Source organism: Harpegnathos saltator, unplaced genomic scaffold (genome assembly GCF_003227715.2).
Source record: "Harpegnathos saltator strain DR-91 unplaced genomic scaffold, Hsal_v8.6 scaffold833, whole genome shotgun sequence".
NCBI classification, from domain to species: Eukaryota; Metazoa; Arthropoda; class Insecta; order Hymenoptera; family Formicidae; genus Harpegnathos; species Harpegnathos saltator.
In genome coordinates, this window is record NW_020230686.1 from 378,092 (window position 1) to 402,906 (window position 24,815).

The 24,815-nt window shown below is 36.5% G+C and overlaps 1 protein-coding gene across 1 annotated transcript in view; it reads left to right on the forward strand.

The window, feature by feature from the left end:
- blo (bloated) overlaps positions 1 to 24,815 on the forward strand; it is a 153,948-nt gene that overhangs the window by 121,851 nt on the left and 7,282 nt on the right. The window contains exons 5-8 of the mRNA XM_025307154.1: positions 2,511 to 2,726; positions 7,770 to 7,930; positions 9,649 to 9,860; positions 10,515 to 10,793. Of these exons, the coding sequence (XP_025162939.1) occupies positions 2,511 to 2,726; positions 7,770 to 7,930; positions 9,649 to 9,860; positions 10,515 to 10,793 (868 nt within the window). The remainder of the gene's footprint in view (positions 1 to 2,510; positions 2,727 to 7,769; positions 7,931 to 9,648; positions 9,861 to 10,514; positions 10,794 to 24,815) is intronic.

Below are 24,815 nucleotides of genomic sequence, written 5' to 3' on the forward strand. Positions count from 1 at the left end.
CCTGCACAGTTTCCGTGCGGCGCGTTACCGCGGATACACGCGCGGCACCGTGCGGCCTCGGTAACGGCGATTACGATCGTCGGCGGTCTTTCGCCGGAATATACACCGATGAATAAACAGCGGAGAGTCGTGATAAGCGCCTGGAGCCGTGCGCTCGGCGCATTATGCATGCGCGAGAGCGAGAGTAAATGACGGAGGTGGCAGCGCTGATGATGGTGATGATGCAAAACGCGATGATAATAATAACGACGACGTGGACGCGTCGTCGGGAATGAAACGGACACGCGTCTGCCTGCCTGCCTGCCTGCCTGCCTGCCTGCCTGCCTGCCTGCCTGCCTGCCTGCTCGCGCTCGCGAGCGGCCGAGCGCACATCGCGCGTCCTCCACTTCCACGGAGCGAGTTTTTCCGACCGGCGGGGCCCATCGGGTCCCGACCATCGGTCTAGGGCCCCGCGAGGCCTGCACCGCGCCTATATATCCTGAGAGTAGCGGAATGGAAGGCCGCGGCGGTCCGGCGTGATTGGCGGAACGGCGGTTAACATAAACAACGAAGGGCGTTTAGCGAGTGACACGCACCTTCGTTATTCCTCGCGTCGAATAGACCCGTGACTCGGATATGAGGTCTCCCTGCCCGGTAAATCGCGCGCGGCTAAAGCTCAAAGCTTTTCCTTTGGCTACTACCTCGCTCCGCTCGGCTAGAATATTCTTTGCTTCTGTTTAGGTCGTCTCGAGGATCATCGATAGGAATCTGTCAGGCAGCTATTAGAAAAGCGCTAAGGAAGTGCTGCTAAATTTATGAAAGCCATGTTTCTAATAAAGAGACTTCATTTGTCAGATTTATTTCCAGAAATGACCGAGAATCCTTGGCCTCCGGTGAAGCGGAAGGAAGAGGCAGGATGGAGGCAACCAGAACTCTAATTATTTTCTTTCAATTTTTTAAATCGCGGCCAACTCTACGTAAGGGTGTCACGTGCGCGATATCAGACTTTCATGATGTATCAAGAGGTTAATCGGTAACCGAGGGTTGTCGAAACTTTGCTGTTGCTATCAAAACTTTTGAATAGGCAAAAGAAATAACACTTAGCAGTAGATGGAATATAGTCAGCATAATTAGCGCACGTAACAGGCTTATTCATGAGTGGGGGAAAGGGGGGAATATTCCCGAAACGTTGAAAACAAATGCATACTGGGCACGGTAAGAACCTAATGTTCTCACTTTTTATATCTCGTTATATCGCTCGTTTATCTTGCACGCATCTAAGAGCCATCCACTATCCGTTGACCTCGGAAGGTATTCACGCAATATATCCTACCTATAGTATGACCTATCGCCTTCTTTCATCACATGCGCTTATTTGTTTTAACATGTTAGTTATCAAAATACTGCGAAGATACTCCCGCATCCTTTAAACCAGAGCTCGGCAAAATTTACAACTTTCGGCCGATTTTCGGAAGCTAACGCCTTCTATCTCCCCTTACCGCGCGGCGGATCCAGCAACTGACGGTCGCGGCTCGCGATCTCAGGACCGTTGAGATCATAAGGCGCATCTATGTGGTGCTTACTAAAGATACGTTCGGGGAGCACGTCGATCAGCGCTGACGCGTCATTCAATCCTTGTACATATAATGAGCGATAAAGACAAAATAACGTGTTAACGTTGACAACGCGCTCCTTTAATGCACCTCAAAGACTGAAAAATAAATGTATCGATACAACTATATGTATAATATTTCATACAAACATGTACAAATATATACTTGTATAAATATATATATTTTTTTTCTTATATTTTTATAATTAGAAAGTAACATAATAGGTTTCCTCGTCACCCATGAGGTACTATTGCCGACGCGTTTTTTTTTTTTAAATCACATAGATGCGCCTTATGATCTCAACGGTCCTGAGGTCGCGAAATCGGCCGAAAGTTGTAAAGTTTGCCGAGCTCTGCCTTAGACTACCTCGTAGTTTTCGTTCCTTACGGGGATTTTATGTAATACGAAAACTTCAGTTTGATATAACTTAGACATAGAGAAAGTATTTTGTTATCAGCATCATGTGTAACGATCAGGATACACATGTTGAATATATTACATCACGAGATGTTTTGCGAAACTCATGGCGTTTGATCATCTGAGTGCACGTAACTCACTTCCGTGGAAAGATCGAGAACGCAACAGGTCATACTTGCAACAAGTCACATACTTGCCGCTCCGAAACTAAGTTATCGTGATGTCGTGTCACGACTATTTAAGATGACGCTAATTAAAACTTAATACGTTTCCCGCTCTGTTCTCTCACCCGTATTCCCACCGAGGATAATGCTTGGAAGTAAGTTATCGAGATTGTCGGAGTAAATCATGTCCGGAGAAGGAAGAGGTGAGAGCAGAAGACACAGAGTATGACGAATTAGATGTTGTAATGGATTTAATGTGTGTTGTAGAAGTAGAATACATGTAGAAAGAGACGCGCGGTTCGTTGAATGTAATTATCGATTTTTTCCCTTTTCGCAGGAGGATTACAGCCAACGTCGGCGCTTATCGACACCAAGCGGCAGTCCAAGCCCTCCTAGGCCGACTAGACTCTCAAGATCCACCGGCACTCTTACTAGAGAGGAGGAGTCCTTCTGTGAGTCCAGCAACACCCTGACCAGAGACAACCAGGGACAAGAGGCGGAAAGGAAAGGCTGGTTCAAGTCTCTCTCAAGGAAGAACAAATCCAATGCTGCAGTGAGTATCGTTTTCTCATCATTCGTCTGTGTGCTGCGCGCGTAGCGGCCGTGGAGCGAGTAGCGTTCTTTACATTTCTCACATTGTGGATTTCCGCTCTCGAAAATAAGATAGAGTAACAACTGGGTCACTCGGATTCAAATAATTACTCGTTCGTACAAAGTGAATTCCCGCACTCGATTCGTGACTCAAATATCGTTCCATATCCGCTCATTTTTCAATCCGCGTCACATTTAGCATCTTCGTCCCAGATTTAAGCATCGAGACGACGTCCTCGCGTCGTCCTGGTTACGCCGTGCGTCACATAAGCCACCTAGCAGAGCACCATTATTGATTACTCGACACGATGTAGCAAGGCGCCATTATTGTTTGCTTCATCCGTCATATAAACCACCTAGCAGAGCACCATTATTGATTACTCGACGTGTCGCATGCGCAGTGTAGCAAGACGCCATTATTAGTTACCCCATGCGTCACATACGCCACCTAGCAGAGCAGCGTTATTGATTACTCGACGTGTCGCATGCGCACGTAGCAAAACGTTGTTATCGATTAGTCACTGTGCGTGCGCATTTGCGCGACCTGGCGAAGCTCCGTTATTGATTATTCGGGCGGGTCACATGCATATATAACGGAACGTCATTATTGATCGCTGGATATGTCGTATGCGTAATAACAGGAAACTTAGTATAACCAGGCACAAGCAACGGGCGACCGACGGAATTTTTTGAAATAATTCGTTTATCAGAATATATTGCGGGTATTATATCATCTTGATATCGGCTCCAAAAGTACTCGTGTCGATTACAGTAATTTCGATTATTCACACGGGATAAGTAGTCGCGCGATATCCTAAGTACGATGAGTAAAGCCGTCGGACTCGTGTCTCTGCCTGAGCAAACAGTGCTCAAAATGCGTAAAGCGTATGGATATGGTCGCAGGGCTGGAGATCCGTACGCCATCGCTTGGGAAAAGAACGTCATCGGTTGGAAAGCGCGGTACGACACGGGAAAGAAATCCCCTTTGTGAGTACTATCCAATAACAAGCGTATTCTTTCTTTTCCTCCCTTTCTTTTTTTTAGATTATGCCGTAATTATCATGCGTTCACCACCGTAAACCCCAACTCTCATTGGTACATTCATCAGGCCGAGCGCGCGGGTCGCTGCGCAGAGCCATTAGGGCAGCGCAACCTCCAATTACCAGTTTGATTAAATGCTTAACTAACTCCGCGCTCTGTGGTTTAATTTAATCGCGAGATTAAGTGCCGATCAGGGAGGTTGCCTAGCTCTAATCCGAGTATCGTCTGGCGTGCGGGAATAATCTTTGTCAGGCCCCGATTCCACTGATCTCTCCTCTGCTTAGTCGCGGAGCGAGGTAAGACGATGCTCTCGGCCTGGATGAGCGAGCGTATACGCTCACGTCCGTAAAAGCCGCTCGCACTCTCTCGCGTGCTCGTTCGAGATGATTGCGTGCACATGAATCTCGCCGTGGACGATGATCTATCGGATGAGTCGGCCCGGGGAGAATCATGACTCATGAAGGCGCCGTGGATGCAACCACGAAGGGAGGCCGCGATTTTTCTAGGCCGCGGGAAGAATACGGCTTTGTATACGCGCGCGATTTTCTCCCGACCGAGGGACGACGATGACGACGATGATGAGGACGAGGACGAGAACGAGGACGATAACAGCGACGCAGTTTAGTTGGTTTGACTCCGAAAAGTCCAGCGGTCATCGATAGAGAACAGTTAGACTAAGTTCGTCTAATTCCTGGTTTCTTCTCAACACCTCTCAATAGCTATCTTCTAGATAAAGATATCCGTCAGATAACTAAAAATTCGTTTTCTTCACTAAAATCTCTGGTTATTATATTTAACAGATAGCTATTCTTCATACTACTAGTTTTTGACACAAAATATATTAGAAATTTACTATAAATCACCATATTTTGCCAGCGACATATTCTTTTCCGGGCTAATATTAACTAATTAAAGTAAATTCCACAGTATTAACAATCGGTCTGCAATTGCATATAATAATTCGAGCACTGTATTTTTTTTCAAACAGAATCGTTCGAAAAAATCTTTGTCATCTCACACTTAAAAATTGTTCGGTTTATTTCTTGTTATATAGGATCTCCTTTCTACAAATTCCTCATCATCATCATCATCATCATCAGATTCAAAAATATTAATATTCATGAATAACAAATCCATGTTGTATTTTCATAAAAATAGCAACAGCAACAGCAGATTACGTATTATTGTAATTTTTAGGTTATGTCAGGGCACTGACATCAATATCCGCTACTTCAGGTATCGGATAAGTTTATCTGCCGGATACAAACTTTACAAAGGTGAAGAAAACCGATTCTGGCAGATATCTCGTGGATAAAGTTATCGACAACTTATCTAGAGGTGAAGAAATTGGGCATTATATGCTTTCGTGCTCGAAACGTTCTATCTTTAGCGCTTATTATTTGCTGATGGAAGGTGTATAATGATGTTTTCAGCACGCCCCAAAACTTGGTTTAAATATACGTGCTACCTCTCCCTCCCCCTATTTTTTTGCCTTATTTCTCCCTTATCCTTTCCCTATTCCCTTGCTTATTTCGATCAATAGACCATATATGTAATAAGACTATTGCCAGTTTGGTCGATAGAAGGGAGAAAACATCACGGTGTAGACGATATCAATAACTACGTTTACACGGCAAAGTTAATCCGGAGTAACAACCGTAGTTAGTGAATTTTTTTATTCGATTGGTATATTCTTTTAAATCTAAAAATATACTCTAATCAGATTCGAGACTGCACTAACTACGGTAGTTACTAAGTCGAAGTTAAAAGCCGTATAAACGTAGTAATTGGCTACATTCAGCAGAGAAAGCTGCTTTGCAACTATTGGGTACATTCAGTACTACAGTACAACTGCTCACTGAGCGCTAAGTGAGCTCTTGCATCTGATTGGTATATATTTCCAAATCTAAAGGAATATACCAATCAAATGTAAGAGCTCATTGAGCGCTCAGTAAGCGGTTGTAATACCGAATGCACCCATTGTGAAACTCATGAATCTGATTGGTGCATGCTCTTGGATTCAAACAAATTTAAGAACACACGCTAATTAGATTCACGAGTTTTACAACAGTTGTAAAGCAGCTCTTTCTGCTGAACGTATGCATTCTTTCTGGCTGCGTTCCGATATTTACTGCGAGTACTGAAAATACATAGTTTGTGTCACGCATACTATATATTTTCAGTACTGGCAGTGAATTTCGGAACGCAGCCTCTGTCTGGTTGAGAACTTTGCTCGCATGCGAGACAATTGTGTATAGTGGGGATGTTACTTACGCGTTAAAGACACGTTATTTGGAGATTATAATCTGTTATTAATATATCCAAAGAGTTGTTTTTTTTTTATAAAAATGAGTAAGGTAAATATGCAGTATAATGCCCTCACCTTAGAACTTTTTGAAATTTTGAAAATTTATGTATTTTAATGCATAGAATTGATTTCTAAAAACGAAAATTCTTCGGAGATAACATTTATATATGCGAAGTTCACTAAAATCATCCGATTGTAATCATTCAAATTTCGATTCCAAAATATTTTTCTAAGAAACTTAGGTCATAATTTAGCATCACCGACTACATCCTGAACTCCAAGCCAAGGATTGTTATTAATTTGTTCCACTGAATATCCCATTTTTAACTTTTAAGGTTACGATATACAGATGAGAGTAAATTTCTTTAGGAATATAATTGAAGTTAGACGTATTCAAGTTAATTTCATATTGATGAAAGCTTATCACTTTCTTACTTACCGACATCATAAAATTTTGGATTAAAAAAATAGAAAACGGTACATGAGCGACAATTTCCGTTTTTAGAAATCAATTCTACGCATTAAAATACATAAATTTTCAAAATTTCAAAAAGTTCTAAGGTAAATATGCGTTATACTGCATATTTACCTTAATATTCTGTGTTGTCATATATTCTATTTTATTATATTTCTATATTCTATTTTGAATTTAATTAATTACTTATTAACTATTATTAACTATTATGAATTTAATTAATAAAATGTTAATAATATTTAATGATTTCATTATTTTTTATCCATTTTTATTATCATTATTTATAAATTATTTCCAAGCTTAACTGCTTTCTTTTTCAATATATTTGTAGATATTATAAAAAAAACATTTGTAAATGAGTGCAGTTTATTACTTTGTTTATATGTTATATTTATATGTTATATTCTACTCTCATGTCCACAACAGTTGTATAATTCTGTTTCATATTTCACATCTGCGCACCTTGAGCACAACGGCCAAAATCACTTTTTCTCACTTTATCGGCAATCCTTCTACTTACGAGGACTGACAATATAGTCTTATTACATATATGCAATAGACAAAGTCAATTTTATGCGGAAACCTATTTGACACCATGTTGGATTCACGTTTCCTCCCAGATATTTCCGAAAACTTATATTGCATCCTTAATCATTTTATCGCCTGGCAGATAACAGGATTATCTCGGGACTGCCATAATAGGTTGCTTGCCCCTTTTTTCCTTTTTTAGTTTTTATTCGCGTTTCTCTGCAAGGCGCATGATTCTCGTTTTGTATGTTCAATAAAGACTGTAGATACTCACTATTCGCATAACCATAAAGACTAAAGGGCCGTATAACTAGCGGATTAAAAAGAATCAGTTAATCGCGAGTAGTTCAAGTTAATCGTAAACGGCCGAGAGGCCGCCCTTAAAAGTTGGGAAACTCAAGCCGGGGATCACCCGCTTAACCATGAAAATTACATAGTACCGCGGAATAACATGCCGGTTACGGCGATACGTTTCAATCTATCTCGCACTTGCGAAACCGTTCTTCTTCTGTTCCGTCCGCGAAATTATAATGTACGATGAGATCGATATTTGGAATAAGCGGACGTAATTGTTATACGGAGAAATAATCTGCGTCGGTTGCTATATTCGGTGCGCCGAGATCATGAATAATGAAGCGTCGATAACTTTGCAGCCGGTGGATAAAAAGCCGAGAATACTCGAGAGCGAGATCCTGACGACCGGCACTGAGGATGAGGAAGCTTTCTCCGCGCCCGAACGAGTTTCCGTGCAAAAGAATCTCCGCTTCTTCGGCGATACGGATCAGGAGTCCGTCTCATCCAACAGAGACCGCAGGTAAATGCTACAGAGCTGACAGCTGCATCCTCATTGAGCAATTAACATGCGACCACTGATGAGAGTTATCTGTTGCCAAGCCGGAGCTTTGCCACTTTTGCAACATTCTTGTTCAGTGTTCCATATTTCTTGTTCCATATACAGGTTGCTTGAAAAGTTTGCGGAGCGGCATTTTTAAGTAAACAGTAGAATTATAAATTGTAGTCGGTTATATAGAATCACTCTTCACATGAACCTAGGTTAGGTTTCATTTCCATCTGTCAATTCTTTCTGTGTTTACAAGCCAATTGAAGTTGACATGTCAGTATATTTGTTTGCAATGGAAAATTTGAAACAGCGTGCAGTGATTGAGTTCTTTGTTAAAAAAGGTTTAAAGGCAATGGAAATTCATTCCGAAATGGTAAATGTGTTAGGGGAATCTGCTTCTTCAAAAACAATGGTTTGTAAATGGGCACTTGAGTTTCAACGTGGTCGTACAAGCATTGAAGATGATTCACGCAGTGGACGTCCAAAAAGCGCATCAACACCAGGAATCATTGAGCAAATACATGTTATTGTTTCTGAAGATCCAAGTGTGACTATGCGTGAAATTGCTCATACCATAGGTATTTCAGATGAACGGGTACGGCATATTTTGCATAAAGAATTACAAATGAAAAAGGTGTTTGAAAAAGTGGTGCTGCATACGTTAACAATTCAACAAAAACTTGCTCGAAAGCAAATTTCTCAGTGTCATTTGGGTCATTTTAAGAAGAATAAAACCGATTTTGTACGTCGTTTTATAACTATGGGTGCGACTTGGATCTATCACCATGATCCTAAATTGAAACAGGAATGTTTACAGTGGACTGAAGCTGGATGTTCAGCTCCAAAGCAAACAAAGCATGAAAGATCAGCAAAAAAGGTTTTGGCATCAGTCTTTTGGGATGTAAAGGGATTTTGTTAATTGACTATCTGGAAAAAGGTAAAACAATTAACTTTGAATATTATTGTAACCTTTTGGATCAATTGGATGCAAAAATTCATGAGAAAAGACCTGGTTTCCAGCACAAACAAATCATTTTTCACCAAGACAACGCACCTGCTCACACAAGTATTTTGTCAATGTCTAAATTCAATAAATTGAAGTACCAATTGCTTGATCATCCACTGTATTCGCCAGATTTGGCACCCAGCGGCTTCTATCTGTTCCGAAACCTAAAACAATTCCTCCGTGAAAAGCATTTTTTGTCGAATAAAGAAGCTATAGTAGCCGTAGAGGCATATTTCGCAGACCTTCCAGAAACACACTTCCGCGATGGAATAAAATTATTGGAGAGCTATTGGGCCAAGTGTATTGAAGTTAATGGAGACTATATTGAAGAATAAAATCATTTTTAGAATTTGGTATTCTTTATTTCAGTTTAGTTCCACGAACTTTTCACGCAATCTGTATATGCTTTGCAGATTCACAATCGATATCCCGTGTGAGCTCTTATTAGTATTTTCTGTCTACATACCTGATTCTATATATTTGAATGTGACAATCTGAGAAGAACTTTGATAACTCACTTCTTTTCTTTATATCTTTCATCTCCTCTAATCTTTAAATCATATAACGGACAATTTTGATAAAAATGATGTTGCTAGCAGTATAATTGTGTCCAATAAAGGGGACACGCATACATGTCAAACTAAATGTAACTTCAACGCCGCTAAAATAATTGCTTATTTTTCAGAAGTAAAACTGTTGACAGTCATGCATGCGCGAGGCGTGATGTCACAAATCCAAATCGCCACAACCTGGGTATCATGTCAGCTCCGAGAAAACCGCCAAGACTCGCCGAAAGTGCGTTGTCCTCAGGTGAGAGTACGACCGGCGACAGCAGTCAGCAAAGCCAAAATTCACAGAGGTCACAAAGATCTGTTGTGTATCTCCACGCTGCTACAGGTATAACATCTTTATTATTTGATTAATATTTACAATTGATTTCTTTCTTGTTTCTTCTTTACCGCGTAAATTTTAGCATTGCAGTCCGCCGGTGTTGTGGTCGCGATGTCACCATGTAAGAATATTCATTTTAATGTTATACACATACATTTATGATTGAATCTAATGACATCTTTTACTTCATTTATATCCAGCCGAAACAGTCCGACTAATTACAATTTATAGTTTACCCGGCTTAAAAAGCGCAATAGCTTCATGTGGAGCGCCAATAATAATCTATCTTCTTTTGGTCAAAAATTAAAATATCGTTGCAAATGTGTTTTTATATCAACTGAAGATAAAAATTTCTATACAAACCCTCCTCCCTTCCCCCAGAAATACACTTTTTTTCAAGCAAAACACGTTTGGTTCGTTCACTGTCGCGTTGATATGATTAAAATTTCTCCCCGCGGCCGTTATACGTCGAATATTTGAATTTACGTAACAACCGTCGCATTTGCAATGTAAAGAGCGAAAGAAAAAGAAATCCGTTCCTTACTAGTCAGTTGTTTAAAGTTATTTAACTAACGAGCCGAATAACATCCGACGACTGGTGAAAGTACGGAACATATCGTCAAGCGTAACCGAACTCTAATTGCGATATCTGCATTCCAGTCGGAGAAATACCAGGACCGAACGAACGACGCAGGGCCGCGAGCCGCGAGGAGTTAAATCGACCGTTGCAATCGCACACGAGAACGGTGTCGAGGAGCGTGAGCGTCCTTGCACCGTGGAAACCACGACATTATAGAGAACCGTTCGAGATCAACTATGATCAGCAGCAACAACATGCGAAGCCGATCGCCACTATGAGACGCAGACAACGGAGTCGCGAGACTCTCAGTCGCCGAGGGAAAGAGGCTCGACGTAGCAAAGACAATCTCTCGAAAACAAGTATGTAGCTTTTTTCCTTAGACTAGGCAAGTCAAGAACGAGTATGTTCCTGTGTTTAATCCCGCTTAACTTGATCTTCCTGTATGACTTAACACGAACTAACCGGGGCACTGCCATTGTACATACAGCTTTGCCACTCGAATGCACGCAATGGACAACAGCAATCGACATTTAATTGCTTGATATCAATTGTAGATAATACGTAGATAATACTAACTCATCGTATTCATAATGATGATTATGTGATTACAAAAACTCTGTGCGTTTTTGTAATCACATAATGTCGTGCTGATCATTCCTAGCGCATTTTTCGATATATATCGACAGTTCTAGATCAGTTCTAACAACTACGATTATTTTTAGGCAGAGTTCCAGTGGCTACCTATTTTTAAATAATTTTTTAATTTTCGGGCTTAGCACGACACTCGGAGGAAAAGTGCCGTACTGATCATTCCCAGCGCATTTTTTGATATATATCGACAGTTTTACATGAGTTCTAACAACTAGGATTGTTTTTAAGCAGAGTTCTAGTTAGTACCTATTTTTAAATAATTTTTTAATTTTCGGACCTAGCACGATTCTCGGAAAAAAGTGTCGTGCTGATCATTTCCAGCGCATTTTTCGATATATGTCGACAATTCTAGATGAGTTTTAACAACTACGATTATTTTTAGGCAGAGTTCCAGTAGCTACCTATTTTTAAATAATTTTTTAATTTTCGGGCTTAGCATGACACTCGGAGGAAAAGTGCCGTACTGATCATTCCCAGCGCATTTTTTGATATATATCGACAGTTTTACATGAGTTCTAACAACTAGGATTGTTTTTAAGCAGAGTTCTAGTTAGTACCTATTTTTAAATAATTTTTTAATTTTCGGACCTAGCACGATTCTCGGAAAAAAGTATCGTGCTGATCATTTCCAGCGCATTTTTCGATATATGTCGACAATTCTAGATGAGTTTTAACAACTACGATTGTTTTTTGGCATAGTTCCAGTCGCTCACTATTTTTAAATAATTTTTTAATTTTCAGACCTAACACGTCACTCGGAGGAAAAATGTCGTGCTAATCATTTCTGGCGCATTTTTCGATACATATCGACAGTTCTACATGAGTTCTAACAACTACGATCATTTTTAGGCAGAGTTCCAATGGCTACCTATTTTTAAATAATTTTTTAATTTTCATTATTTTTAAATAATTTTTTCATTTTTACAAATATACAATTTTCAAAACTTTCGCCATCAAGATTGATGATTTCTTACAATATATCTTCTTACTCCGTTGAGACGAGAAAAAATGACTATTAAATCAGTCTCGAAAGAATTTGACATAAAAATGATCGTAGTTGTCATGTACAACTGTCGATATATATCGAAAAATGCGCTGGAAATGATCAGCACGAGACTTTTTCTCTGAGTGTCGTGCTATGTTCGAAAATTAAAAAATTATTTAAAAATAGTGAGCCACTGGAACTCTACCTAGAAATGATCGTACTTATTAGAACTCATCTAAAACTGTCAATATATATTGAAAATGCGCTAGGAATGATCAGCACGACACTTTTTCTTCGAGCGTCATGCTAGGTACAATATATGTTGTTTATGTAAATAACGTAATTATTGAAATTTTGTTTATTTGTATTACATACAGAGATGAAACTCGATTAGAATTAACGGGAACTCGCTAAAAGCAGTGATATTTATTGATTTCTTATAGATTAGAGGAGAAAATGTTGTGCTAGATTCGCGAAGTTAGCACAATTTTTCATTTGCTATTTTTTAGTATTAAAAATGCGGAACTCTTTTCATTTTCTATCAGGAGCTCTAGAATTATGAAAAGTGCTACCAGAACTATTGTTTTTTCTTAAATTTAAAGAATATCGTGCCAATTTCACTGACATTTTCTGCATTATTTTTTCATTGACTAGGGCCGGTTTTTCAATCGTGGTTTAAATTAAAGATTATCTGATCCTTCCTTAATCCATAAACCTAGTTTTACATTTTGTGTGTTTTTCAAGTATATGTTGAAGACATTTTAGATAAACCTTTATTATTTTTAAGTTGTCAACGAAAAGTCAACTCTGTATGGGTCACTTTTGGACAGCTGACTCTAATCAACCTTAAAATTAAAGTAAAATAAAATTAATGTATTTATGCGTCGATTTATGAAATAGTGTTGAGTTATAAAATAAAAAAGTGTCCCGGTATTCACGAATATGGAAAACAATAACTTATATATATATATATATATATATATAATGTTATCAAATACAATGTTTGCAGGTCCTCCATTACCAGTGCCTTTTGTGTAGCATTTGAAATCAACAAACATTCTTTTTGCCTTTTTCTTTATATTTTCATGTTTATAACATAAAATTATAGCATCTCTATAAACCTCTGTACTGGAACAAAATTCCTTTGAAATTTGCTTCCAAGTTTCTTCTTTTAAATTTATTGGAATATGTGTCTGTCGGCTTGCATTCTAATACTCCTTCAAATTTCTTTACTAATTGACCCTACATTAATAAAATGTATGCAAGCATTAGTGCAGTATATAAAATTACAAAAATATATCTTTAATTCTGATACTTACCGCTTGCAGTGTATTTAAGATACACTAAGTTTTAAACGGTTGATCGAATCGCTTTCGACCGTTATCATTTCATTTAGAACTCTTAGAATGCTATCCAAAACTGCCCTCAGAACTCCTGAAAGCTTTCAAAAAAAATTTCGCTCAGGACTTGACCAAATTTCGCTTGCCGGATCTTTAAGGTGGAATAAGTTTTAAACGATTCGTCGGATCGCTTCCGACCGTTATAATTTCTTTTAGAACTTTTAGAATGCTATCCAAAACTGCCCTGAGAACTCCTGAGAACTCTGAAAAAAATTTCGCTCAGGACTTTGTCAAATTTCGATCGCCGGATAATTAAGGTAGAATAAGTTTTAAACAGTTCGTCGGATGGCTCCCGACCGTTATCATTTCATTTAGAACTCTTAGAATGCTATCCAAAACTGCCCTCAGAACTCCTGAGATATCTGAAAAAATTTCCGCTCAGGACTTGGAAAAATTTCGCTTGCCGGATTTTTAAGGTGGAATAAGTTTTAAACGATTCGTCGGATGGCTTCCGACCGTTATCATTTCATTTAGAACTCTTAGAATGCTATCCAAAACTGCCCTCAGAACTCCTGAAAGCTTTCAAAAAAAATTTCGCTTAAGACTTTGCCAATTTCGATCGCCGGATAATTAAGGTAAAATAAGTTTTAAACGGTTGATCGAATCGCTTCCGACCATTATAATTTCTTTTAGAACTCTTAGAATGCTATCCAAAACTGCCCTCAGAACTCCTGAGAACTCTAAAAAAAAATTTCGCTCAGGACAACCAAATTTCGCTTGCCGGATCTTTAAGATGTAATAAGTTTTAAACGATTCGTCGGATCGCTTCCGACCGTTATAATTTATTTTAGAACTTTCAGAACGCTATCCAAAACAGCCCTGAGAACTCCTGAAAACTCTGAAAAAAATTTTGCTCAGGACAGCCAAATTTCGGTCGCCGGATAATTAAGGTAGAATAAGTTTTAAACGGTTGATCGAATCGCTTCCGACCATTATAATTTCTTTTAGAACTCTTAGAATGCTATCCAAAACTGCCCTCAGAACTCCTGAGAACTCTAAAAAAAAATTTCGCTCAGGACAACCAAATTTCGCTTGCCGGATCTTTAAGATGTAATAAGTTTTAAACGATTCGTCGGATCGCTTCCGACCGTTATAATTTATTTTAGAACTTTCAGAACGCTATCCAAAATAGCCCTCAGAACTCCTGAAAACTCTGAAAAAAATTTTGTTCAGGACAGCCAAATTTCGGTCGCCGGATAATTAAGGTAGAATAAGTTTTAAACGGTTGATCGAATCGCTTCCGACCATTATAATTTCTTTTAGAACTCTTAGAATGCTATCCAAAACTGCCCTCAGAACTCCTGAGAACTCTAAAAAAAAATTTCGCTCAGGACAACCAAATTTCGCTTGCCGGATTTTTAAGGTGGAATAAGTTTTAAACGATTCGTCGGCTCGCTTCCGACCGTTATAATTTCTTTTAGAACTTTTAGAATGCTATCCAAAACTGCCCTGAGAACTCCTGAGAACTCTGAAAAAAATTTCGCTCAGGACTGCCAAATTTCGATCGCCGGATAATTAAGGTGGAATAAGTTTTAAGCGGTTTGTCGGATCGCTTTCGACCGTTATAATTTCGTTTAGAACTCTTAGAGTGCTATCCAAAACTGCCCTGAGACTCGTGTAAGCTTTCAAAAAAAATTTCGCTTAGGACTTTGCCAATTTCGATCGCCGGATAATTAAGGTAGAATAAGTTTTAAACGGTTGATCGAATCGCTTTTGACCGTTATCATTTCTTTTAGAACTCTTAGATTGCTATCCAAAACTGCCCTGAGAACTCCTGAGAACTGTGAAAAAAATTTCGCTTAGGACTTAGCCAAATATCGCTCGCCGGATCTTCCGGATCTCGCCGGATAGCATAGCTAAGAGTTCTAAAAGAAATTATAACGGTCGGAAGCGATCCGACGAACCGTTTAAAACTTATTCGACCTTAAAGATCCGGCAAGCATAATTTGGCCAAGTCCTGAGCGAAATTTTTTTCAGAGAACTCAGAAGTTCTGAGGGCAGTTTTGGGTAGCATTCTAAGAGTTCTAAAAGAAATTATAACGGTCGGAGGCGATTCGACGAACCGTTTAAAACTTATTCCACCTTAAAAATCCGGCAAGCGAAATTTGGCCAAGTCCTGAGCGGAAATTTTTTCAGATATCTCAGGAGTTCTGAGGGCAGTTTTGGATAGCATTCTAAGAGTTCTAAAAGAAATTATAACGGTCGGAAGCGATCCGACGAACCGTTTAAAACTTATTCGACCTTAAAGATCCGGCAAGCATAATTTGGCCAAGTCCTGAGCGAAATTTTTTTCAGAGAACTCAGAAGTTCTGAGGGCAGTTTTGGGTAGCATTCTAAGAGTTCTAAAAGAAATTATAACGGTCGGAGGCGATCCGACGAACCGTTTAAAACTTATTCCACCTTAAAGATCCGGCAAGCATAATTTGGCCAAGTCCTGAGCGGAAATTTTTTCAGATATCTCAGGAGTTCCGAGGGCAGTTTTGGATAGCATTCTAAGAGTTCTAAAAGAAATTATAACGGTCGGAGGCGATCCGACGAACCGTTTAAAACTTATTCCACCTTAAAGATCCGGCAAGCATAATTTGGCCAAGTCCTGAGCGAAATTTTTTTCAGAGAACTCAGAAGTTCTGAGGGCAGTTTTGGATAGCATTTTAAGAGTTCTAAAAGAAATTATAATGGTCGAAAGCGATCCGCCCAGTAATTGAAAAGTTATTGACGTCAAACGTCTGTTACGGTAATACTGTTAGTAATTATTTTTTAAATAATTCTGTGAATTTAATTTTTTTCTTATATCAGGAACTCTAGAACTTATCGAAAGAAATCAAATAGGCCATTCAGAACTATTCGAGCTTGATGTTCAATTTTCCAAAATTTTTAATTTTTTGGAAAAAAATCAGAATATCTTTTTATCTGTCAAGAACTCTAGTATTTGTCAAAAGACATCGAATGAGCTACTCAGAACTATTTGATCTTGAAGTCGGGTGTGAAGTTAGCACCCCATTTTTTAATTGCTATTTTAGTACTGTTAATCGCCGGAACTCTTTTTATTAATATAAAAGAACTCTTATACTCTTCGAAAGGAAGCTAGAACTCTAATCAGAACTATCGAGAACTAAAGTTGGGTTGCTAACTTCATGTACCCAATATTTCACCGTTTTTAGTCCTCAAATATCGGTTTTGATTGTAAATTTGAGTTATAAAATGTGTGCATTTAACTCAGCGAATACACTGAAAAAAAATTTACTATAGTATAGTACTATACTAAGTAATATTTATTTAAATCAAGTAAATTAGTTACTGAAATAGTTCCGAGTAAATATTAACTAATAATAAGATTAAAAAGTCACTTAATGCTAAAAACTATTCGCTTGCAATAAGTATACATTTACTTCATAACAAGCAGAAATTTATTTTAATTTTATTTTATTTTATTTGAGTGAAGGAAATATTTTTTCGAAGCAAGTAATTGTAATTTAAATCCAAATGAATATTTAAGTGATTCAAGTAATTATATTTTTCTTCATAGAAATTTAATTCTTCTGCTTAGTCAAAATTTACTGAAAAAAAGAAAATATATTTTAAATTGTAAACATCTCAATCTTCTCTTGAGTAGTAAATATATGACCGCAAAATAATAATTACTTGATTTGATAAAACTAGTTTTTATATTGAAATAATGTTTTCACATTTTAAATAATAAAAATATTACTATAAAATATTATTTATTTGATTTAAGGAAACCGATTTTTCGGATAACATATTACCTCTTTATTTCAAATAATAAAAATATTATCGTAAAATAGTAATTATTTGGTCCAACAAAATATCTTTTTAAAATGAGATACTAATACACCATCTCAAGTAAAAGAAATATTACCGCAAAATAGTAATTACTTGATGCAATAAAATATCTTTTTAAAATGAGATATTAATACACTACGTCAAGTAATACAAATATTACTGCAAAATAGTAATTACTTGATTCAACAAAATATATTTTTAAAATGAAAAATTAACACTTTATTTCAACTAATAAAAATATTATCGCAAAATAATAATTACTTGATCCAACCAAACATCTTTTTAAAATGAGATATTATTCCCTTATTTTAAATAATGAAAATATTTTTGTAAAATAATAATTATTTGATCCAACAAAACATCTTTTTAAAATATTTTGTTGAACCAAGTAATTATTATTTTATGAAAATTTTCTTTTATTTGAAATAAGGGAATAATATCTCATTTTAAAAAGGTTCTTATTTCCTCATTTGAAGTAATAAAAATTTTATACTATATGTCGGGAAAAATGGACAAAGTCATTCTGCAAACAATTACGTAAAATTCGGAGTTATTAAAGAAAATAGACAAATCCGCGCGCACGATGTAGTAGACGAGCATCGCACAAATTGGTCAACATGATTGGCATGCCATAAAAAAAGCTGAACACGCAACACATTCTGTACATATCTTTATATTTTTTATATTCTTCAGTAATCATACAAAACATAACATTTGTTATTTGACATAGTTTTCATGACACAAATTGCGTAATGTACAAGACTATTTTGAAATATAAAACATAAGTTTGAATCTTCTGTAACTTCCATGGCATTTAAATGATTACAAAAGCAAATATTGCGTAACTTGTAATACAAAAAGAATATTCTATCTTTCGTTGTATTAATAACAATATGCATAATTTTCCCATATAAAATGGAAGAAACACTGGTGCTGCTATTTATAACTAAAATGTTTCCTATGTTATAATTCGTTCCATTAACTTGAGCAGATTTAACGCATTCAAAATTACTAATATCAAATGGTAAGATGTTTTGAAGTTCTTTATAATTTTCTATACGAGCAACCTTATAAAGGACAGTATTGAACGTAATTCGGTTTTCAAATCCTTTGTTACTCATATATCGATAACAAAGACGTAATTGTTCTCTTAAGGCTAATGTAAAAGAACTATTTTTTATGAGAATTCATAATCTTTACATCAGATTTAGCAGGTTCATGTTTTCCTTCAAACCTAATACACGACAAATTTTTTAAAGGTCCATATTTTCTCATTATAAGGGAATAGTGTGTTAAATTATGATGCTTGCTTTTAAGAGTAATATTAAAAATTTGTAAATAATTTTGTAGGTATTTTGTTATCAAGTTTTTTAATATTTGTATTTTTTCTTCAGTTATAAATTGCAACATTACAATGCAAATAATTTTATGTAAAGTTAAAAACAAATCCCAAACTTGATTGTCTACCGGAACTAAATCACCAATAAAGAAAGGAAGAATTTTAACAAAAAACTGCATCTCTGATGTAGTTAAGATTATTAATTCGCCTTTTATAGATTCCAATTGAATACGGAAAGTAACATTTTTATTGCAAATACAATCAAAATTTTGAATGCGTTCGTTTAAAATATTTAAAGAAAAAAACTTTTCTTTATAAATAAAAGTTTTTAACATTTTAGCTATATCATAACGGCAAATTCCTTCAAACAAATCGTGCATTGAATCAACGGAACAGTTATTGACGACGTGAAAGTTTGGGATAACATTAAAAATACAATTCTCTTGCACACCAAAATTTCGTTCCTTGACTTGAATTTCGTAGTTTTCTATAGTTCTCAATAATGTTGAATTTTCAGTAACTTGTGTTCCGTTTTTGATATTGTACAAATTCTACAGCAATGAGAACTATTGAAACTTCTTGAAAATCCTAATATTGTGTTTAATCCTAGATTGTCACCAGTTATAAAACATAAAGAAAAGAATATTTGCTTTTCCTCTATATTTGAATAAATAGAAATGCCGTTATTACAAAGATCCATAATTTCATCGATTACATAAGAAAATATTCTTTTGTTACCAAGCTTTTTATGATCCTGATATCTATGGAACTGAAATAAAAAGATATTTTCTAATAAACTACCATATTCTTGAGGTATGCAAGGTAGGGAACAATATACTGCTCCTATTTTATTAATATTTTTACGTGTACCAAGAGGATTGTTAATTTCCATATCGTCAAAAAATAATATTAATGGAAGAACAATTTTATCACCATAATTTTTTTTGACTCTTCCAAATTTCACCGTTACAAATTGATATTAATTCTAAAGCATCAGTCATTTCTTTCAAATGTGAAATAATTGAGTCATAAACTTTAGGAAGCTGCAGAAACTTTCGAAGAACTACTTTCAGAGGTATAACAGCCATTTTATTATGGCGAATTATCAATTTTTTAACATTCCTCTTTTTTCCTGATACAATATTTGTATCTACAATAATTTGTAACGGTAAGATTAGGCATTCTTTTTCTTGAAAATATTATCAATTTTTTAACATTCCTCTTTTTTCCTGATACAATATTTGTATCTACAATAATTTGTAACGGTAAGATTAGGCATTCTTTTTCTTGAAAATATTTAAATGTCAAATATTCTGACTTCAAATTGTCAAAAGCGTGTTTCATTATGTGTAACATTTTTAACAGTTCAGAATTTTCAAATAATTGCTTTTTTAACATTTTAAAACAAATCAAATTATAGAAAGTTTTGATGTTATCAATAAAATCATGAATCAACTTTCTAATAATGTTACCACTAGCATACATTTTAGCTATAAGTAAAGCAGCACCATGTTCAACAATAGTTTTACATTTATCGTATGAGAGTTCATTTTTAGAAGTTGTTTCTAAAAATGAACTGCACAAAGACAACATATTATCAAAGTTTAGCGGTTGCTTCTCAATCTTATCTAATATATCTATTTCCTTTGATGTATCATCACAGACCACTATAGATTTCGGAAAACGTAAACTTGTATCTTCCAAATTAGAGTGCTTCATGTTTAAATGCTTTATAAATGTACATGCATTGTGAAAACTTCTGTTGCAATATTTAATGTTGCACTTTACTTCAGTACGTAATAATGATTTATGATATAATTTTAAGTGAAATGCCATATTACTTACTGTTAGATAACAATTGCAACAAAAAACACAAACAAACATATTCGATAATTTTAATTGGAAAAGAAATTTTTACAATAATTTTTTATTTTATTACAATAAATTTTTACAATACATGTAAATTTATAAAAGGACCCCGCACATTTAAATAACTCTTGCAAAACTTATAATGTAAATACTTGTAATGTAAAAAGTACGTAATTGTAAGAAATATTAACTTATAATAAAATTTATAATAAACGTAGTCTTTAAATATAAACTTCGTAAACTTAAATCGCTTTTAAAGTAATATTGTTATTACTATCTTATTGTTATTATGTTTCACATGAATTTATAGCGCTACTTAGGCGCTTAATAATATGCTCGGTATTTAAAAAAACAGAATCCCACTTAGTGTTAATATTATATAAACCTTGTTGCAATATTAGCCATAAATAATCGCTGAAAGTCGGGTAATTTACATGAAGCACGTGAAAAACCTTGAAGCACGTATCCACAGCTTGCAACGTAGAATTGACAGAATATAATACTTCATCGACACAGATGAAAAAGTTTTGGATCTCTCTTAATGTCCTCCCAACGATTATTATATAAGGTTGAACTGTGATATGTAATTGTTCGGCTTGTTTCCTCATTATTTCACAATGTACTGTTACATCTCCAGAAGTCTACATAATAAATAATATTAAACAATATTAAAATATTTTTCAAATATGGAATATTAAGATGTAATGAGAGAAAGTATGTCTACCTCTGTGTGTGTGTGTGCGTGTGCGTGTATGTGTGTGTGCGTGTATGCGTGTGTGCGTGCGTGCGTGTGTGTGTGTGTGTGTGCGCGCGTGTGTGCGTGCGTGCGTGTGTGTGTGTGTGTGTGTGTGTGTGTGTGTGTGTGTGTGTGTGTGTGGTGGTGGTGTGTGCGTGGGTGTGTGTGTGGTGTGTGTGTGTGGTGTGGTGTGTGTGTGTGTGTGTGTGTGTGTGTGTGTGTGTGTGTGTGTGTGTGTGTGTGTGTGTGTGTGTGTGTGTGTGTGTGTGTGTGTGTGTGTGTGTGTGTGTGTGTGTGTGTGTGTGTGTGTGTGTGTGTGTGTGTGTGTGTGTGTGTGTGTGTGTGTGTGTGTGTGTGTGTGTGTGTGTGTGTGTGTGTGTGTGTGTGTGTGTGTGTGTGTGTGTGTGTGTGTGTGTGTGTGAGAGAGAGAGAGAGAGAGAGAGAGAGAGAGAGAGAGAGAGAGAGAGAGAATGAGAACCAAAAGTTATTATGTATAATATGCCTTGCATGCGTTACATGAATTATATATTTAATGAAATTTGCAATACTTACTTTCGAAGGCTGCAATATACTCATCCAATCCCAATTCTTGTAATATTTCCTTAATTTCCTCCGGCATCGTTCGCTGTTGTATGCAAGAATGTCCACAATTCAATATTCTTTGTGAGTGATGCTGCGTGTGCTTTGATACATCCGAGGGGAATGGGCCGAGAATATCCAAATATCAGAACATGCGTGTGCCACACGTCGTTTTACAAACGACCGTTTAACAACTGAATAGCGGCTTAGGTAGAGTCCACTGCTAACTAGAATTGAATAAATGCAATATTGAGTCAAGTAATAATCTTTATCAATGTGAGGACATTTTGTACATTCGCATAATAAGTATATACTTGAACGTAGTAATATTTTTAATTGTAATAAAGCACTCTGTAAGAATTATATATAAATTTCACATTTTATTAATATTGCAGTACTATTGAATGCTGCGAGATTCACTTAACACCAATTCGCACAAATTTTATTAGTTTTTTCACCAACTATTTTATAACAATGTACACAATGCAGACTTAAATATTTAGTCTGGAGATAATACGTCATGGGCTCGATTCCTGACGGCGTGCGGATGAGATGCGCATGTGAAAATCTATATTATATGTAACGTGAACTATATATTTTCGCATACGCATGTGCATGTGTGAAGCTAGCATCTCAAATGTTAGCATCTCATAGAAAAACTGTATATTCATTGGCATCCAGCATAGTTCCACAGTTCCTAATAGGTTTTAACAATAGTTCCGATGAATTTACCATAAAAATCTTAATTTAAAAAAAATGAGATGCTAACTTCCAAAATACCTGATAGCATCTCATCGTATTTCGAATATATGATCAAGGAGAAGTAAGATTCCACAGAGTTCTATAGTCTAAACACATTCTATCAATAGTTCTGATGTCCTAAACTCCGTATAAAATAATTTATAGCTATAAAATACATCTGATCCTGCGTGTGTGAACCTGGCGTATTATTTCGGGAAAATTCATTAGTTGTTGAGAGTTCTGACTATATTTTCCATAGTTCTAAAGTTCCCCACGAATTAAACAAAAAGTTTCAGCCGTTAAGCAAAAAATTGATCCGGACGAACTGAGACGCTAAGTTCACGCACGTCCCACTTTGACCTATAGGAGTTCCCTCATTATATTTTTTCAGATTTTTATCAATAGTTCTAGATGAGTTCCACAAAGAGTTTGGCAATTTAAAACCGAAAACATCGATTATAATAACATAAAAAGTAACATAGTGTAACAAGTATATTGAGTTGCGACGCTCCAAGATATTTTCCATACAATTCTAAATATATTTATACAAATTCTGAAAAGTTCTAAACATAACGAACGTTGTACCATTTTTAAAAAAATTTATATCGCTCGGAAAATGCTTTTTAGCACGGACCAGGGTGAGATGCAGGTCGATATTCGAGAGTTCTAGTCATTGTAAAATATTTTACCTCGCCTCGTGTTTACTGCCGCGCGCCGCTCAGTAGTGAGACAAAGACGGAACGATTGTCTGTCGTCTGTCTTTTTCTAATCTACTATCCATTGCATGGAAGTACGGACACGAACCTAGGCGCATTTTACTTTTATCACCGCGAAAGTGCGCCTAGCGAATGTAGTTTAGGCGCATTTTGGTCAGATGGCGTATCTAAAATGCGCCTAGCCGTATCCCCCGAAATACGGCCGGTGGCCGCTCTCATTCTTCTCTCTGATATGAGATGAAACATGTAACACGCGTAAAACAAGACACGCACGTTTCGTAGGTCACGTGGGTTCTGTGTTCTGCATCTTAAGCCCGGTTTACATAAGCTGCAGACGCAGATCGTAAGTCGCAATGCTTGTCAAGAGAGCCAATGAAAAACGTCAGAGATAACCATTGACATTTTTAATTGACTATCGCGACAAGCATTGCAATCTGCGTCCTGTATCTGCAACTTATATAGACAAATCTTAAAACAGTGCTGTTAAACGGACCTCGCGGAACGCACGATCGCGTTTTACCTACTTCATGATGCAACGTGCTCGGCTAAGGGCGCCTGCACACAAGACGCGGTAACGCTTGCCGCGCGGAAATTCGCACGATAGCTAATCAACGTGCCGTTTTTCCGTAAGAGTTAGAAAGTTATTACAGAAAGCAGCATATTGGTTGGCTGTCACACGACTCAACGTGCCGAACGAGACAGAGAATATCATCTTCTCCTTCTCGCTCCTTTTCGCTCCAACCGAGTGGCTCAGTCGGAGCGAAAAGGAGACAATGACATTCTCCATCTCGCTCGACGCGTTGAACTTAGCTGAGCACGTGGCGCTGTAGAAGAGGTAAAGTGGAGTGGGTAAAACGCGACCGTGCGCGGGTTCTGTTTCATAGCACTGGTCTTAAGGCCAATCTACAATGGCAGTAAGAATATGATTGTAAATAAGAAATTGACTAATCATAATCGAATGAGAAAATAATCCATTATAATTAGTTAATTTTTTTATTTTATTTCTTATGCCACTTGTACAATACGTCGGATGTCGAAGTCAGAGGTCGAAACACAATCGATGAGTCAATAAGGAGATCTCGTTTTTAAGAGAATAAATTCTTCCATTGGATTATTGACTGCGTTCCGACAGCCTACTCCGACATATGTATTGTGAAACTGGCATTACAGCCATACTTTTACGGCTATTATAGATATTAATTGAAAAAATTCAGCTGAAAATAATGTTTATACTGGCAAAAGTGAATGTCTGGTAGACATCGCTAAAAAAGAACCTTATATTTGTCATTGGTTGACATAAGAAATCGCTTTACTGTGTTGAAGTAAATATTTTCTAGGCATAAAAAAGGAAATACATTTAACTCGAATAAATTTATTTATTGAAAGAACAAGTAATTATATTTTAATGATGCAAATATATTTTTTCCTTAGCCTAGGAAATATTTATTCAACAGAAAGATCTTGATGTAAAACTAGAACGTTTCTTCAATAAAGAATATTGGTTATTCAAATTTAGTAATTAAAGTCTTAAATTGAGGGTAATATACGTACATTTTGAAAAATT